General features: G+C 39.8%; 2 protein-coding genes across 7 annotated transcripts in view; one reads left to right on the top strand and one right to left on the bottom strand.

The window, feature by feature from the left end:
* LOC109920158 (papilin-like) overlaps positions 1-1,224 on the top strand; it is a 32,605-nt gene extending 31,381 nt beyond the window's left edge. The window contains exon 13 of the mRNA XM_048600488.1: positions 580-1,224. Within this exon, the coding sequence (XP_048456445.1) occupies positions 580-599 (20 nt within the window). The 3' untranslated portion in view covers positions 600-1,224. The remainder of the gene's footprint in view (positions 1-579) is intronic.
* Positions 1,225-1,508: 284 nt separating this feature from the next.
* Positions 1,509-18,814, bottom strand: part of numb (NUMB endocytic adaptor protein) — a 252,505-nt gene continuing 235,199 nt past the window's right edge. For 3 of the 6 annotated variants that reach the window (XM_048599601.1, XM_048599600.1, XM_048599602.1), the window contains 4 exons: positions 12,164-12,451; positions 7,721-7,882; positions 7,479-7,622; positions 1,509-3,206 (listed from right to left, as the gene is read on the bottom strand). In XM_048599601.1, the coding sequence (XP_048455558.1) occupies positions 2,524-3,206; positions 7,479-7,622; positions 7,721-7,882; positions 12,164-12,451 (1,277 nt within the window). In that variant the 3' untranslated portion in view covers positions 1,509-2,523. The remainder of the gene's footprint in view (positions 3,207-7,478; positions 7,623-7,720; positions 7,883-12,163; positions 12,452-18,814) is intronic. The other 3 variants (XM_048599605.1, XM_048599603.1, XM_048599604.1) reach the window with 1 other exon arrangement.

Below are 18,814 nucleotides of genomic sequence, written 5' to 3'. Positions count from 1 at the left end.
CTCAGGAGCTCTGGCTTGAGTGAAGGTAACGCTGGGCTGTTCCTGTAGCTCTACTCAGCTGCTCCTTGCCAGATTCATGCACTCTCTGAACCCCAGTGCTGTGTAATGTGAGCGTTCCTCAAGGTCGCTCATTCCCCAAATGCCCTAAGACCTTATATTTAAAGAGAAGTACTCACCAGTGAGAGAAGAGGAGGGACTGATTACCTTTCTCTCTCCTGCCTAACTTCAGTTACACACTAAGCAACAAAGCATTACTCCAATTTGTGCAGCATTTTTCTTTTGACCCAACCTTTGCTTTATTTGTTTTGTGAGAATACAGAAAACACATCAACAACCAAATGCACCAAAGTTGGTTAACTGCAGTGGATTGGCCTGTGGAACCACACAACTGACAATGTAGTTCTAAAAAGACACTAATGTCCACTATTGCACATTTCTTTCCTATATGTGTCAGCAGGCTAGGCCTGGTGTGGGGTGACTGATATCAGGTATTCAGTATTGATGCATGTTTCCTGTGGAGTTATAGGTACTATTTGTTGCAAAGGCGCTTCTGACTGGGTGTTATCCTGTCTATTGTAGGTCCATTTTATTGGAAGTAGCATGTAAAGTTTACTGTAGGAGATGAAGAATACTACTCGACTGATGTTTGCAAATGCATTCCATAGAAAAAGATGACCAATCAAACTCACCCTTTTATTATGCAAACCTGTACTCTTTTAAACTATTGATATGTATAATAATTTTAGAATGACAAGTTATTCATAAGAAAATTGTTAATATAGAAAATATGATTTTCAAAAATTCTGAACATTGCGATTTCCAAAGGTGCACTGCAAAATGTATCTGCATTCAGATTTTATTTTTATGTAAAAAGACTAGTATTTTTAAAAGCTAAATGTCAGCAGGTTGGATAAACTTAGTAAATAATCATGTATTTTTCCAGCTGGCCTTACATTTAGTGCGCTGTTAGTTTTGTACATAATACTCACTACCTACTTTCTACTTAACCAGAATCACATTTTTTATGAAGATGATTATTCATGTGAAAATGTATATTGTGTGTTTATTAATACATTTCTGCAAATAGCATGTCAATGAATTAAACAATGCATATTGAACTACTGGCCTTTTTATAATTACACCGACAAAATACAATAAACTACTGATTGCAGGAGATTTTAAAAAGTCGCATTGTTGATAGAATCTCCTGGTGCACATTGAATTTTTTTTATACAATGTGCAAAATTATTCTATTTGCACCAACAAATAGGTATTTCCAAGTACTACACTTCGTTTTAGAATGAATCATGCGCACACTATTTTCAAGGTTTCTTTGAGTTTTGTCATATTTATACTTCAATTCCACATACACGTAGTTTGAAAATGCCTTGCTGATCCTGTTAGAACGCTGGTTAATAACATACTTAATGCGCGGTGTCAAAACGCATCCTTGCTACTGAAATATATAGGCAGGTGTGATGTGAAATCATCAAAAAGCACTTTCAAAATATGATCCATTCTCTAACCACCATTTATTTCTGTTAAAGATTATAAATCTCCAGTATAAATTTCTTTCTTTATTACAAGTGATTGTAAGGCTCATACAAGTCAAAATTAAGACAAAACCTGCTGAATTCTCAAGTGAGATGCAGAACAGCTATAACCGAGAAAGTGGTGGGATGTTCTCACCGATCACCACAAAAAGGGAAGAAAGGAGGTTGGAAAAGTGAGTACAACTTGTTACCAACAAAGATGTTTCTGCTTAACTACATTGTGCAAATCAATCTAACCTGACTGTCTTAAAAACCCCATTCAAAATAGTAAGGAAAACAAAGAGAAGTTTCAGCAACAGAACAAGTTAAAATCTTGCTCAACAGAACATACAAGGTTGATCATGGCTTTTGCAGACCATAACAATACTGTTAAAATATTTAACTGCTGCATACTAGTGATTTATAATTGGTCATCTGTTCAAGCAAGTGTCCTACTCACACCAGAATAATCTGTGGCAAGGTCCAACTAAAAGATCACATTTACCCTGATTACTTACATTAGAATCAGCAATAAACCATTCTCTATATACATTTCGTACAACCAGTCGGTGTTTTACCTTTGGCAAGATTACTTACAGCTCAATTTCCATAACTTTTTTAAAATATATATACTAATGCATAAAAATAAAGATTTTGGCATCAATTTATCCAAATTGGAAGCTCCATCCAACACTAGAGGACCACAGCATCATTTTGCAGCCTCACCACAGAAGAACACAACTGTAGGTAGGAAGAGGTTAGAGACAAGCAGCTGCTCCCCTACACTTGTACCATTAAAAGAACCAGTTCTTTTCCAAGACAGACACCAGACATGGCCCTTTGATCATTCCACCTTGCCAGATGTTTCAGTCCAGCCTAGCATCAGGTTTCTAATGGTTTTCAGAGACTGCTGAAGCAGTTCGTCATGCCCATTATCAATACTGAGCACTTTCCACACACACCAAAGGAAAACAGAAAAACTAATCCCTGCTCAAAGTTCAATTTCAAAGGTTTTCTGTAGGTCACTAGAGAATGGATTAGTTGGAGAAGGTGTGGCCCGTTGCTTTGATTTACATTCCAGGGCATTCCACTGAGCTTCAAATGCATCAATTCCTGGTATGCCAGCTGCTGCCATTTGAACGCTTTTGGTTTCTGTTGTCCATGTGCCACTTTCTGCTCCGTTGAAAGCTGCCAATCCGTTAATTTGCTGGGCAGGTTTAAAGTAAGGGTTAGCATTTGCAGTAACTCCCATCATGCCACCATCAATTTGTGGAAATGCGTTTTGTTTCAACTGCGTGTGAGTAACCTGAGGATGACCTGTAGTGCCAAAGACATTAGCCACCATTTGAGATGGGGTGATTCCAACCACAGGCACACTGGGAGCTTGATAAGTTGCTCCGTTGGTAACCCCGAGATTGTATGGTTGAGCAGAAACAAACGTAGGTTGCATCTGAGGAAGCGCACCAGCTGGTGCTGCCTGTGGGCTAACAAAAGTGTTGGCCTGAAAGGACGGTGGGGCAGGTGGCACAGCCACTGATGGTTGTGGCTGTGAAGGTGGTAGCACCCGGACACTTTTTGATACTTCCTCAAGCCAGCGGTCAGCTTCCGAAGGTGTGCGATTGTGACCAGGCTGAAACTGGGCTGTCACTGTAGCAGCTGATCCCCAATCAGTGCCTGGTTAAAACAAAGAAGAAAGTATTTAAAGACTCTCTGCTCAATGAACAAGTTACTCAAACAAACTAAAGTGAAGAGAAAGAAAGTGGTCTGGTTAATATTAAAAAGAGAATTATGACTCTTTTAGGCGAAGATAGCACTTGGGGTTTTACAGTTCTATGAGGCATCAGTGTCAAGGGCTCATCCTCAGTTTAGTCACAGCATGGTCTTTGCATCTTTGGAGGAAGCAGATTGAAATATTGTTATTAAATATTATAAATAAGCCAGAGGAGAGGAAAGTTGGTCTCCTCCTTCAAGTGCATCTGTTACTCAGTAAACACATGGACAGGAAGAAGTCATACATGCCCTTGGAACCTGTCCCATCGTCATTCATTGAGACCGTGGCTGATGTGACCCAATTCCATCTACGTGCATTTTTTTCTTAAGAGTGGCACGGTGGCTAATTGGTTAGCACTGTTGCTTCACAGCACCAGGGACCTGGGTTCGATTCCACCCCTGGCAACTGTCTGTGTGGAGTTTACATGTTCTCCCCCATATTCCAACGATGTGCAGATTAGGTGGATAGGGTAGGGGGTGGGTATAGGTGGGATACTCTTCGAAGCGTCAATGTGGACTTATGGGGCAAATGGCCTGCTTCCACACTGCAGGGAATCTATGATTCTATGATACCCACTTCTGCCCCAAATCTCTCAATATCTTTGATTAACAAATACCTATCAATCGCTGCTTTAAAGTATCAATTTCTTTATTCCACTCATGGGATGGTTGCTGTCTGGGCCAGTATTTATTGCCCATTCCTAATTGTCGAGAAGGCAGTCAAGAGTCACCCCTTTGCTGTGGGTCTGGAGTCACATGAAGAGGTAAGGATGGCAGACTTCCTTTCTAAAGGACATTAGCAAACCAGGTGGGCTTTTATAATAATTTGTAATATAATTTCACGGTCATGGTCATGAGGCCAGCTTTATATTCCAGATTTATAAACTGATTTAATTTCCAGTGATCACAATGCATTCGAATCCTTGTCCTCAGGGCTTCTGGATTCTGAGTCCAGTGACATTACAGCTATGCCATCATCTCCCTCCTAATTGCCATCTCTAAAAGAGCGTCAAGCATCTAATACCATCTGTCTGTAATAGTAGTTCCCAACTTTTCTCCAAGAAAAATCTAGCTCTCATTTTTAGGATATCTTCCTCATCCTCGACATCCTCAACCAACCCTATTTTCATTATAACTTGCAAACTTCAATCTAATTTTCTCTTAACTCTTTAAATTCTAGGGAATACAAGTCTAGTTTGTGTCAACGCTCCTCACAATTTAACTCTCTAAGTTCAGGTACCATGCTAGTAAATTTGTACTGCGTTTTCTCCAAGACCAATATGGCCTTTCTAAGGTGAGCTGTTCAAAACTGTGACTCACAGTGACTGCAGATGTTGTCTAAGCAGAGCTGTGTGTAGCTAAGCACACATCTACTACTTTGTATCCTAGTCCTCTAGGTACAGAGGATACAGCATTCCAAAGACGAAAGGTCACAGGCCTGAAACATAACTCTTGTTTCTCTGTGCTGTAAGACCTGACAATTATTTCCAGCATAATCTATTTGCATTGAGGTAATCCATAAACCTTGATAATTCTTTTGTACCTGTTCATGTCTTGTGCACATTGATTACCAAGGGTCACCACTGTTTCTAGCTTCTCACCATTCAGAAAGTATCTCAGTTTGAATGCAATGCCTTTGATCATTGTCTATTGATAGCCTCAGTAAAGAACAGCACTGACTGAATCAACAGGAAGGCTGGTCAATCACCGTTTTCTCCGCAAACTCATTTAAAAATGTTTCATGGAAAATAGTAAAATGAAACGGGTACAAGATTCCACCATTCAGCCAGAGCCTGGCTGATTTGCACTTACATTCCAATGTTACTTGACTTCCTGCCACATCCTCATTTAACTTGAACCTAGCAATCTCAGTCTTGAATAATTCAGCTTTTCCTGAGCTTCAACACTTATTTGAAGAGGTGGATGAAAGAGAAATTGTGGTTGAGATTTCCACCACCTCTAAAACAACTATGCTATATTGTTATAAACAGGAGGTGCTTGCCCTCGCACCAGTGGAAACAGTTTCAATCTATCTACATTTACAACCCTTTAAGCTACTCAATTCAATCACTGCTTAATCATCAACCTTCATGGGAATACAAATTTGAGCCTCAATAACAAATCCGGGTGCGGGATGGGGACAGTGGGTTGATAATGAAAAGAGAGTTTGATGTTGTATGTTGGATGTAGGAATCATTTCACATTCACAAGCTACATTTATCATGAAATGAAAGAACTTAATACCACTTACAGTGGAGGAATGTTAATCCTATACACCTAAAAGATTCAAAACTAGTAATGATTACATCAAGCAACAGTTCAATCATTTCAAATCAATAGTGATTCAGATCTGCTAATTATTTTAACCTTCTGCAAAGATTTGATTGTTCATTGCCAGGAAGTTTAAGATGAACTGAAAATAAAAAAATGATGGAGATAATCAGATGAAGAGTCATCTAGACTTGAAACGTTAGCTTGCACTCTCTCCATGGATGCTCCCTGACCCACTGTGATCTCCAGAATTTTTGGTTTTCAGTACAGTGGTAGTTTGCTCTATGTTGAACGTCATACATATTTCACTCTATATAGAATATAAATGAAAAACACCTTCCAAGATACCACAAAGGAGCACAATAAGGCAAAAAGTCTACACTGAAGTAAATGAGGTATTAGTAAGGTGATGAATCAGCCAGGTCAAAGGTAGGTGTTAAGGAGAGGGAAGCAGAAAGATTTAGAGAGCGTCAGCTGAGATGGCTGAAGGCACAGTTGTTGCTGGTGCAGCAAACTAGTGGGCTAAAGGCCAGGGAAGAACATAAAGGCCTGAAGGTTAAAAGATAAGAAGGGGCAGGGAGATATGAAAAACAAACAAATTAATGAATTGCATTAAGTAGCACCTTTAAGTAGCAAAGCATTGAGTGAAGGATACTTGGCTGCGAGGAAAGCATGGAATAATCTCATTTGGAAGTGGCGCTGAAAGCGTGTTTTGGCATCAGAGCAAACCACAGCTGGAATACTGTGAACACTTTTGGGTCCCATATCTAAGGAAAGATATACTGGCATCGGACGCAGTCTAGAGAATGTTCACTAGGTTGATCCCTGGTATGGAGGGACTGTCTTATTAGGAGAGGTTCAGTAGTTCAGGCCTGTACTCATTGGAGTTTAGAAGAATAAGAGACAACCTTTTTGAAACATAAAAGATTCTAGAGTAGATGTGGAAAGTTGACGATTGAGTAGATGTTTCCCCTTGTGACAGAGTCTAGGTCTAGGTGGTATAATCTCAGAATAAAGGGTTGCATATTTAAAACAGAGGTGAGGAAGAATTTCTTCTCTCAGAGGGTAGTGAATCTGTGGAATGCTTTACCGCAGAGGGCTGTCGATGCTCAGTCATTAAGTATACTGAAGGCTGAGACAGATTTTTAAACCAGTAAGGGAATCAAGAGTTATGGGCAAAACAGAGAGTGGAATTCAGGATTATCAAATCAGCCATGATCTCTCTGAAGAATGGAGGAGACTCAATGGGCTGAATGGCCAAACTCTACTTTTACATCTTATGGTCTTAATAGTTGAGCAGACTAACAGTATTGTGGATCTACCTATAGCATGTGAGCAGCAAAGAAGTAAGTTCACCATTAGCTTCTCAACTAGGGATGGGCAATAAACGCTGGCCCGGCCAGTGTCACACATGTCCCATGAATGAATTTAAAAAAGGATGAAATCAATGAAGGCTAAGCAGATGGAAATAGGCTATGTTTGTGATGGACAGACTGTTATAAAAGTTCATCCCAGTGTTAAAAAGGATGTAAACTTTAGACAAGTTGAGGAAAAGAATGAAATTGGAATGCAGAGTTTGTAGAAAGTGGGAATGGGTGAGGATGAAGTATCCTCGATATTTAGCCTGGATCACATGAAACAATTGGAGAGTTATCTATAGTATTAGATATGTATGTCTGAACTGCATAAAAATATTTTGGATTTGAAATAAGGAACCTTAGTTGTTTTTGAGGTTTAACATTAATATATACCACCACCAACAAATTATTGATTTCATTGCTAAGTGAAGTTTCTGCATTTGGCCCTGAGCAAAGTAGTTTAGGCTACATAACTTAAGGACTTAATTGTAAACATGCCTCTAGCCTCAATCTCCAGCTCTATCTTAAATCAGATGTATAGCCTTACTTGCAGCAATTGTAGTTCCTGTGCTAGATGCTGTAGGGAGCTGGGCCCAAGGGTTTGTGTCACGCACTGGCATTACTATGGGAGACATGGCAGGTGCTGCAGGTGCTGGAACAGGCAGTGGAAAGGCTGAAATTGCTCCATTGACTACAATAAGAAGACATGTTAAATGGTCAAATCTGCAACATTGAAAGCAAAACATTCTTTGCCAAAATTCATTCATTTTGCAAAAAGCAACTACTAACCTTGGGAAGCAGTTACTGGAGGAGCTGAACCAATTGTAGGTTTTGTCATTGGGGCAGAAGAGAATGGGTCCTCCACTTGACCACTGAATGCGTGTGTTATCTGAGAGCACAAGGAGCTTATACTGTCCACTTCACCTGCACTCTCACATTCCATTTCAGGCACTGAATAAAGAGAGAGCAAGAACAATCACAATAGTTTTTACACTGACTGGTGTATTTCCTCAGTGAGATATTCTTTCACATTCAGTGCAGTCCAAAATAGCAAATCACAGGGCAAATATATCGTCAAGAGCATGTCTTGCACCATTTGCTGTCAAACAGTGTGTGATGCTGAAAAGCTACAAGTGCCCACAGTATCATGTGCAAGCATGAATCAGCACCTGGAAATTATGGAGACTTAAGGACATTGAACATAAAAATCGCACAGATTATATCACAGTCTATTTACAATCTTTAAATGATAGCTGGGGTGAGCGTGGGTCTGGTTTTTGAGTTAGTAATTAGTGGGTTTTTCTGAAGTTAACAGTTAACTTGTTTGAAGTTAAACATTGCTGCAACCCTGATGATTTTTAAAAAAACAGATTTTGGAACCTTGTTGTGAACGGGTTTGTACACTTATGGACTTTTGTTTATTTTAGAAGGTTTGCGACCCAGTTCAAGCTTAAGGGAACCACTCAAAACGGAGACATTTTTCATTTCACTTTCAACTTTGGGGAGTTTTTCTTAGCCTTGTAGAACAGGATAGCTACATAGTTTGGGTTTTATTTGTTATAGTCACATGTAGCAAAATACAGTTTTGCGTGCTATACAGGCAGATTGTATCAGGGTAACAGAACAGTGTAGTGTTACAGCCACAGAGAAGGTGCAGAGAGAGAGATCAGAATTAACAGCCGAGAGGTCCATTCAAAAGTCTGATAACAGCCAGGAAGAATTCGTTACTGAATCTGTTCGTATGTGTGTTCAAACTTTTACATCTTCTGCCTGATGGAAGAGGGTGGAAGACAGTATAACCAGGATGGGCGAGGTCTTTGTTTACGTTGCTGGTTTCCCGACAGCAGTGCTCCTGAGAAGGGAGTGATAGATTTAGTGAATTAGATTATCTTGGAGTGAAGAGTTATTGTCATTCCCAGACCAGAACTATTGAGATGAAAACCTGGAGTGGTTAATGAAACGGAGTGAACTGAAGTTCAAATATATAGTCGCTCCAAGATGCAGCATCTGCAGTTCCAGATTAAAAGCTGAAGTTGCAAGAGACTTAAACATACTGAACTTTTAGATACAGGGATTCCAGTGCAAGTATTACACAAATGGTGTATTTGAAAACTGTACCAGTAGTGGTGTTTGGTTACTATATAGAAGTTATTTTGTCTTTTCAATTTATAAAGGAGTATTTTGGGATTATATTTTACTGTGTTTAAGACATCTGTATTTGCATTGTAAACAGATAGTTTAGATTATTCTACTCAAGCATAATTTGTTTTGTAATAAACCCCTTTTGTTGTTAAAATAAAATCTGCAGCATTGTGTGCTTATGTTTTATTGAGAGACTGTTTTGTTAAAAGCAAAACAAATAAAATTATGAAGTGTCAATCCAGGTTCCTGTCTGACTTCTGAATTGTCTGGTCATAATGTCAGCTAGGATAATTAAAAGAACAACACATCAATAAACAGTTTAACTTAAAATATGACAATTTCCCTTTTCCTAAGCATTAACTTTGAAAGGAAGAATCAGAGTTTGGTATCAAATGAGAAATAAACAAAAAAAATCAGGAGGACTATGCAGCTGCTGTACGAGAGATTAGTTACAAAGTTCACTTCAAGACCTAACAAGATTCCATTTACTTGGAAGGGAATAAAAACAGACAAGATTTTTCCATTGGTTTTGAACATCTCACCCTTGCATTATTGATTAGATTTTCATTTAAAAAAAATTTCTACAAGACAGTGCAGATGAATTTTTAGTCTTCATAAGCCTTCAAAGGGAAAGGCGATGGCCTAGTGGTATCATTACTCGACGATGAATCCAGAAACTCAGCTAATGTTCTGGGGACCTGGGTTCCAAACCCGTTAGGGCAGACGATGGAGCTTGAATTCATTAAAATAATGAAACCACTGTCAATTGTCAGAAAAAACCCATCTGGTTTACTAATAACCTGTAGGCCTGCTGGCCTACATGTGACTCCAGGCCACACAGCATTGTGGTGGACTCTCAACTGCTATCTGCAGTGACCTAGCAAGCCACACAGTTCTACCAATCACGGCAAAATCTCAATAAAGAAATGAAACTAGACAGACTGCCTGGCCTGGACCTAGGCATTGGAAAAGGCAACGGCAGAAATAACCCTATCAATCCTGCAAAGTTCTTCTCACTAACGTGGTGAGGGACTGGTGCCAAAATTGGGAAAGCTATCTCGCAGACTAACGAAGGAATAGCCTGACATAGGCACACTCACAGAATTATATCTCACAATGTCCCAGACATCACTATCACCATCTATGGATATATCCCATCAGCAGGATAGACTCAGCAGAGATGATGGCACAGTGGTATACAGGCAGGAGGGATTGCTCTGAGAGTCCTTTGACTCCAGACCCCACGAAGTCTCATTGCTTCAGGTTAAACATGGGTAAGGAAACCTCATGTTGATTTCATGTAGCATCCTCCCTCGACTGATGAAACAGTACTCCTAACATGTTGAACAACACATGGAGGAAGCACTGAAGGTGGCTAGGGTGCAAAATGTACACTGGGCAGGGGATTTCAATGTTCATACTAAGAGTGGCTCGGTAGCAGTACTACTGATTGAGCTGGTCGGGTCCTAAAGGACGCAGCTGCTAGACTGGGTCTGTGGCTGGTGGTGAGGGAACCAAGAAGAGGGAAACACATACTTGACCTCATCCTTACCAATCTGCCTGTTGGGTATCTATGGGTCACCATGAGCCAACAACAGTAGAATTGTACTCCAGCACAATATGCAACCTCATGGCCCAGTATATGCCCCACTTAACCATTACCATCAAGCCAGGGGATCAACCCTGGTTCAATGTACAGTGCAGGAGGATATGCCAGGAGCAGCACCATGCAAAACTAAAAATGAGGTGTCAACCTGGTGAAGCTACCAAACAGGACTACTTACATGCCAAACAGCATCAGCAGCGAGTGATAAACAGAGCTGAATAATCCCACAATCAATGGATCAGATCTAAGCTTTGCAGTCCTGCCACATCTAGTCATGAATGGCAGTGCACAATTAAACAGTTCACTGGAGAAGGAGGCTTCAGAAATATCTCTGTCCTCAATGATGCAAGAACCCAACGCAGCAGTGCAAAGGGCAATGCTAAAACATTCAGAACAATCTTAGCCTGATGTGCTGAGCAGATGATCCATCTTGGTCTCCTCCAGTGGTCCCCAGCATTACAGTCTTCAGCCAATTTGATTCACTCCACGTGATAACAAGAAATGCTTGGAGTGGAAACTGCGAAGGCTATGGACCCTGACAACATTCCAGCAATAGTGCTGAAGACTTGTGTTCCAGAACTTGCTACTACCCTAGCCAAGCTCTTTCAGTACACCTACAACACTGGCATTTATCCCAAAGAAGTGGAAAATTGCTTAGGCACTGTAGACAAAAAGCAGTACACAAATCCAATCTGGCCAATTACCACCCATTAGTCTACTCTCAATCATACAGTGCTATCAAGCAACATCTACTCAGCAATAATCTGCTCAGTGCAAGTCAGAGGCTAGGAACACTGTGGCTAAAAACTCAGCTCCTGTCTCCCCAATGCCTGCCCACCAAGTCTTGTGATGGAATACTCCCCACTTGCCTGGATTGGTACAGCACTCAAGAAGCTTGACACCTTCCAGGACAAAGCAGCTCACTTCATCAGCACCACTTCCACAAGCATTCACTCCCTCCAGCACAGACGCTCAGTGGCAGCAGTGTGTACAAGATGCACTGCAGAAAATGACCCCCAGATCCTTAGACAGCACTTTCGAAGTCCACAACCACCTCCATCCAGAAGGATAAGGGCAGTAGACACATGGGAACATCACCTCCTGCAACTCCTCCAAGCAACTCATCATCCTTGCTTGGAAATAAATTGCTGTTCCTTCCGTGTTACTGGGTCAAAATCTTGGAATTCTCATCCTAATGTATTGTGGGTCTACCTACAGTACATGGACTGCAGTGGTTCAAGAAGGCAACTCACCACCACCTTCTCAAGGGGTAACTAGGGACAGGCAATAAATGTCAGTGACACCTACGTTCCAAGAAAGAATTAAAAAAGCAAACTTTACAGTGCATAGCTAGAAAGTACAAGTTTTCACAATTGTTAACAATACGATGTAAATCTTTCAGCAAGAAATCATTGCATGAATAACTGTTCTCTCCAATATTAATTGAATAAAACTCAAGTAAAAAAACTTGCAGGGCTTCATACCTGTGTTTTTAATTTGGAAATCTGTCTTCCGCTGCATGGTTGAGGGCAATTCATTGATTCGAAGAGACATCTGCCTCTTGAACGGAGATGTTGTCTGGCTTAGAACTGGGAATCCGCGGAAAGAGCCTTGCCTGGCAAGTTGCTCCACTGGTGCATGTCTTCTCGGAATGGCATGTATGTTGCTACATTCCTTGTTTTCTGTAATCGGGGGCGGGGCAGTTGGTGAAGCCGTTGGAGCTGCAGGAAATGTAACAGATGTGGAGATGGCAACAGCTTGCTCTGCTTCAGCTGGAAGGAGAACATCACATACTTAACACGGCTACAACTTTAGTAAAGTTTGCACTTAAAATCGTTACCACCCTCAGGCAGGCATCAAAAATCCTGACTCAACAAAAGCAAATGTTGAAGCCTGAGGACTTTTTGGCCAAAAATGCAAATTTGGCAATAAAAACGAGCATCAGTCTTTGAATAAACACTCTACTAAACAAAACCATTTAAAACCTTAACTGTTCATGGGCGGCACGCTGGCTCAGTGGTTAGCACTGCTGCCTCACAGCGCCAGGGACCTGGGTTCAATTCCACCCTCCGGCGACTGTCTTTGTAGAGTTTGCACATTCTCCCCGTGTCTGCGTGGGTTTCCTCCCAAAGTCCAAAGACGTGCAGGTTAGGTGGATTGGCCTTGCTAAATTGCCCTTGGTGTTCAGGGATATGTAGATTAGGTGGGTTATATGGGTCTGGGTGGGATGCTCCGAGGATCGGTGTGGACTTGTTGGGCCAAAGGGCCTGTTTCCACACTGTAGGGATTCTATTCTATGTTAATACAATAGTTACTTTGTAAACTGCATCATTCTGCACCTTCTTTAAGGAACAAAATGCACAGCTCAGTCCATCAATTGTAAACTAAATAAATCCACCTTGGCCAAAAATAGAGTTTACCACTTGTCCCTAGAGATGAAATGGGGCAACATTCTGATTTTAACACAAAGCCCAAAACTAGGGTTATTCCACACTATTCTTGAAATATAATATCATTCACTACAAAAGAAAACATTTTCAGTTTTTTAAAAATACTTTTGTTTGTATATTAAATCAACAACTCAAAAGTTTTAGAGATAACAAGGTGTAGAGCTGGATGAACACAGCAGGCCAAGCAGCATCAGAGGAGCAGGAAAGCTGACGTTTCGGGCCTAGACCCTTCTTCAGAAAAAGTTAAACTCAAAAGTTTTACCCTTGATCTAAGACTCTGCCATCCAACCCATTCCATCCTGGTCTAAGATGACCCATATAAATAAACCACTGCATTGTCATGACAGATAGCTTCAAGTAACCAGACACAAAGGCATTTACTGGAGTACTTAAATTCCCTGTTTGCTGCTGTAAGTTCTCATCTTACTTCATTACATTATGGACAATACGAAAATAGGAAGCTCAACTGTGAGAGAATAGAATTTGATTTCAGAAAAAATAACACCAAGGTGTCAGCTGAATTGTAGAAATGGCAAGAGAAGACAATACCTCTCATTTATCAACTGCAACGGTTTCCAGCTATTTCTACTCAGGGGTCACTGCTCCACTGTCTCCTGGCCCACACCCAACCTCTGCTTCCATGTAAACAAGGAATACCCTATCAGAAACAATGATGCAAGCAGGATTGATTGACTGTAAAAGGGAACTGGATAAATTTATTCTATGTCCTCATGTTTTTGAGCCTAGCCAGTATCTAGGAATGAACGTCACTGCTGCACAGGCAGTGTTTGATAATACAAGGAAATCTTTTGGTTATTCTGCTTTCCTCACCACTGCCACACATGGAATACCAAGCACGCCTCAAGCTCATTCAATAGGAAGTAACAGAAAGAACAAACTACTGCGAATAATTTAAAACATACAGTAGGTAGGTCCAAATGCACCACAAAGAAAACCGAGAGATAAGGAAGATGCTTCACAAGTACTGTATGAATTATTTTCAAGGATAAGATAGGTAGGAAGTAATTTACTATTTTTCCTCATTTGCCAATTTCACCAGCAAATTGTGCCCATGTAGAAAGTAGATCAAGAGGCTGTAGGACTAAATAAAGGACAATTTACAGCACCACTGGATGACTTGAGCTGTCAGATCAGCAGTATTTCTTAATGAAAGAACTCAACTTCTCCTTCACCTCGCAAAGTGTTGATTTAGGTAGTAACTTTATTTTCAAGGGATGACCATGTGCTCAACATGGATCTTGGATCACAAAGTATAAGAACTGTGTACCAGCTGCTTCTTTTACTTACAACCACATAAGTCCATTCAGTTGTACATGGAGTAAATTGGGAAATGTGAAACAGTTACAGGAGTATTATGAGATTTATAAGTTTGTTATGTTTTGGAACTGTCATTAATGTAGGATCAATGAAGATCCAATATGACTTGCTCTGAAGTCTGTCTGACAACAGGCTTGGACAATGAGGCTGTTACAAGATTGACTGCTTGCCCTGATTGTTTAGCTAAAAAGACATTCATACTTGGAAGCATTGCGGCAGCACGTGTTTTTAACAATGATTCAAATTGTTACTCTCCAAAATACCAAAGAAGTTGTTCAGCAAGTTATGTTTTAAAATGGTGATTTACTTCTAAGATTAAACAAAAAGGGTGTCAAGCTAATCAGCACTTCTACCTCGATACAAGGCCCTTGTGAATCATGCTGCCATTAAAATAACTTGTGATATATAAAGGGTTTCTAAGAAATCCTGAAACGCTCAGATATAGGCAGTCATCCAGAATCTGGGAGAGAGCTGGAACTGCAGACCAGAAGTCTCTATCGTTTACCATGTAGGAACACAGGTGGGAGCTCACAATCAATTTAAGAAAACCAAATTGGTGAGGATCTGAAACAAGACTGGAAGCTTTATCTAGCCAACACCAGATGAAAAATTCTTACTGTAAAAGACAGTACTGGGGCTAAAATTTGCTAGTGGAAGAATAGAATTGAAGTGAACCCTCAGAAGCTAAGAATAATTTCTACTAGATGTCAAAAACAATCAAACAACTACTTATTTGATTGAAGGGGCGCACAGTGGCTTAATAGTTAGGCACTGTTGCCTCACAGTGTTGGGGACCTGGATCAATTCCACCTTCTGGTGACTGTGTGGAGTTTGCACATTCTCCCTGTGTCAGCACAGGTTTCCTCCGGATGCTCCGGTTTCCTTCCACATTCCAAAGATGTGCAGGTTAGGTGGATTAGCTATGAGAAATGTAAGGCTTTACAGGGATAAGGTAAAGGGTGGGTCTGGATGGGATGCTTTTCAGAGGATTGGTGTGGGCTGAATAGCCTGCTCCCACATTTTAGGGATACTAGAATTCTATGATTCTACTTAATGGTAATTAAAAGAAGGTGCAGTTCTGCAGTTTAAATGTAAGTTAGATAACAAAAGCAGTATTTAGTCAATACTATTTTTGGTCTGATACAGTTAAGACTTAAAACGTGAAATTTTGTCTTGCATTGCCTTCAACTTTCAACTGGAATCATCATTAGCGTTGTAACAAATTGGGAGCTCTTGTAGAATTTTGAATGTACAGGTTGAGACAAGTACAGTAGTTTTGGACAGAGTTTATAGGAAAGAAGATATCACAATGATATTTATTCTTTTACACAAATATAATAATGGCAATACCTATTGCTTAGACTTGTCTTCGATTACCTTGCAACTGTTACAGGTTATGTTTAATGCAGTGACAGAAAAGTTAGAAATAGATTCGAAAGTGTTTACTAATAAGTCAGAAATCGTTGAAGCATTGTTTCAACACTTCAACCTGGAGGAAGAGAAAGTTAATCCAGAAAACAGATTGGGTTAGTTAGGAAGCAATGGCCTAGTGGTATTATCGCTGGGCTGTTAATCCAGAGACCCAGATAATGTTCTGGGGACCTGGGCTCGAATCCCGCGATGGCAGATGGTGGAATTTGAATTCAATAAGTATCTGGAATTAAGAATCTAATGATGACCATAAATCCATTGCCAATTGTCAGGAAAAACCCATCTGATTCACTAATGTCCTTTAGGGAAGGGAACTGCCATCCTTACCTGGTCTGGCCTACATGTGACTTCAGACCCACAGCAATGTGGTTGACTCTCAACTGCCCTCTGGGCAATTAGGGGTTAGGGATGGGCAATAAATGCTGCCTAACTAGCAATGCCCTCATCCCGTAAGTGAATAAAGAAAAAAAAATTGGTCATACTGAAGCTTCTTGAACTCAATAAGAGAGGAAAAACAAAGGGAAACGAGAAAATTTGAATCAGAATTCCAAAGGGAAAGAAAAGAATAAGTACAGACAGCAAGAGAAAATAAAAGCCTTGAAATCTGTAAAGACATTCAGAAGCAGGAAGTATGAATTGGATACAGAAAAGCTTGAATTAGAGACGAGAAGATAGACTTGATGAGAGAACAGATTTAACTCCTCGTTTGATTTGTAAGAGAATATCCACCTAGTACCTACATTCAGCAAGGAGAGAGTTAAAATTTTTTTTTCTTATTTGGAAAAATTGTCAACAGTTACGAAGCCCAAAAGAAATTTGGACAATTTTATTTGTGTTTTGTAGGAACTCATTGGAGGCTTATTTAATTGTTTCAGATGTGCAGTCTGTGGATTATGATACAGTAAAGACTGCAGTGCTTAACGTGTCTGAGTTAGTTCCTGAAACTTATTGGCAAAGTTCAGACATCTGAGGAAGAGGCAGAATTATACCTTTGTGGAATTTGCTTCAAAGAAAATTTGCAAACCCAGAAAAATTGTAAACTTATCTTTTAATGCATTAGCTACTACAAGCAGGATGGCAGCACTAAAAAGACACATGGTCCTCAACAGTAATCAAATGACAGTGTTGGACATAAACATAATTCAAAAGAATCAACACGTTACCAACGCTGTTAATCTGCCTGTTAAAACTTGAAAACTAAGATCAGAGCATTTGTTGGTGTGTTTATCCAGATAACACTGTTCCAGCAAGTGAATCAAAGAACAAAGTCCATTACAGCACAGCAACAGGAGCTTCAGCCCACCAAGACTGCATTGATACACTGTGCTTTTCTAAACTAAAATCTTTCTGCCTCTACACTGTTCATATCCCTCTATTCCCTGCCTACTCTTATATCTGTCAAGATACCTCTTGAACATTGTTATTGCATCCACCTCCATCACCTCCTCTGGTAGTGCATTCCAGCACTTACCACCCTCTGTGTAAAAAAAAACTTGCCCCTCACATCTCCTTTAAACTTATCACCTTTCACCTTAAACCTATGTTCCCAAATAATTGGCATTTCTACATTGGGAAAAAGACTCCGTCCATCCGTTCTATCCATGCCTCTCAATTTTGTAAACATCTATCAGGTTGCCCCTCAACATTCAAGTAAAAACAAACCAAGTTTGTTCAATGACTCCTCTCAACCCCCAAACCAGGCAAAATCCTGGTAAATCTTTTCTGCATCCTCTCCAAAGCCTCCAGACCTTGCTTGTAGTTTAGTGACCAGAACTGTACACAATATTCCAAATGTGGACAAACTAATTATTTTAATGTAGTTACAGTGGGTGTAAATCAAATGAAAAAAATGTCAGAGGATTGTGAAAGAGAACAGAGTCTATGCATTTTCATCCAGATTCACCCTAATTCTGTTTTCGAGCACTGTTATGCAACTCGTCACACAAAGCTTAAATTAGGACATCAATTGAGAACAGTTTGAGTCAAACTGTTAATGGATCTGACAAAGAAATTGACATTCTTTTAATATGCTTTAGAAAATGTTTGATAATCAATGACAATAGATGCCTATTACAAATCTATTTGTAGAATATCATTAAATTTAAACATTAACAACTAAAACTGAGGAAATATGCACCATTTATAAGAGTGTGCAGTAGAGGTGTGGCATGGAAGGCTTGTGGACGAAGATTTGAATCATGTTGTATTCTGTTTCTGAATTGCATTGAGTGAAGTGAAGCCAAATAATGATTATAGGGCTAAGGAATGAAAGCATCCTTCCTTCTCATATGTGGTACTCAGAACAAAAGCAAGAAAAAGGAGATATAATTTCAAAATAAAGTCAACTAAATAACCCATAAGCATATCTGGGCTACTTTGTGTGATTTCTCTTTCAAGTGCAACAAAATTCAGCACTTTTGACTGATTACATTTAATGAATAGAACCAAATATGATGGAAAGCTAGTATTACATGATTGGTGTAGAGGCCAAGCTCATATTAAGTGAAAGCAGAGTACTGCAGATACTGGAAATTTGAAATAAAAAAAAGAACATGCTGGAGCAACTTAGCAGGTCTGGCCATATCTGTGGAGAGAGAAACGGAGTTATAACATTTTGAGTCCTCTGTTCTGAAGAAGTCATATTGCCAGACCACCTGAATCTCCACATTTTCTGCTCGTATGAAGAAGATTGCAGATGACTTGTCATCTTGTAATCATTTGAAATGATACATACTTCTTTCATACAATTTTCACAGTACACAATCAAATTAAAACTTTTTTTTTCAGTTTACCACGCAGCATTATTTGGAAAACAGCATTGATTGCTTATTGACTGAAATGCTGACTTCTGTTTTTAATACCATACAAATCACACACACAGGACAAAACTATTGCAGAATATAAGTTTGAAATATG

Source organism: Rhincodon typus, chromosome 8 (genome assembly GCF_021869965.1).
Source record: "Rhincodon typus isolate 14 chromosome 8, sRhiTyp1.1, whole genome shotgun sequence".
Classification (NCBI taxonomy): domain Eukaryota; kingdom Metazoa; phylum Chordata; class Chondrichthyes; order Orectolobiformes; family Rhincodontidae; genus Rhincodon; species Rhincodon typus.
The sequence above is the reverse complement of the archived record's forward strand: the minus strand, read 5'-3'. Positions and strand labels throughout refer to the sequence as shown.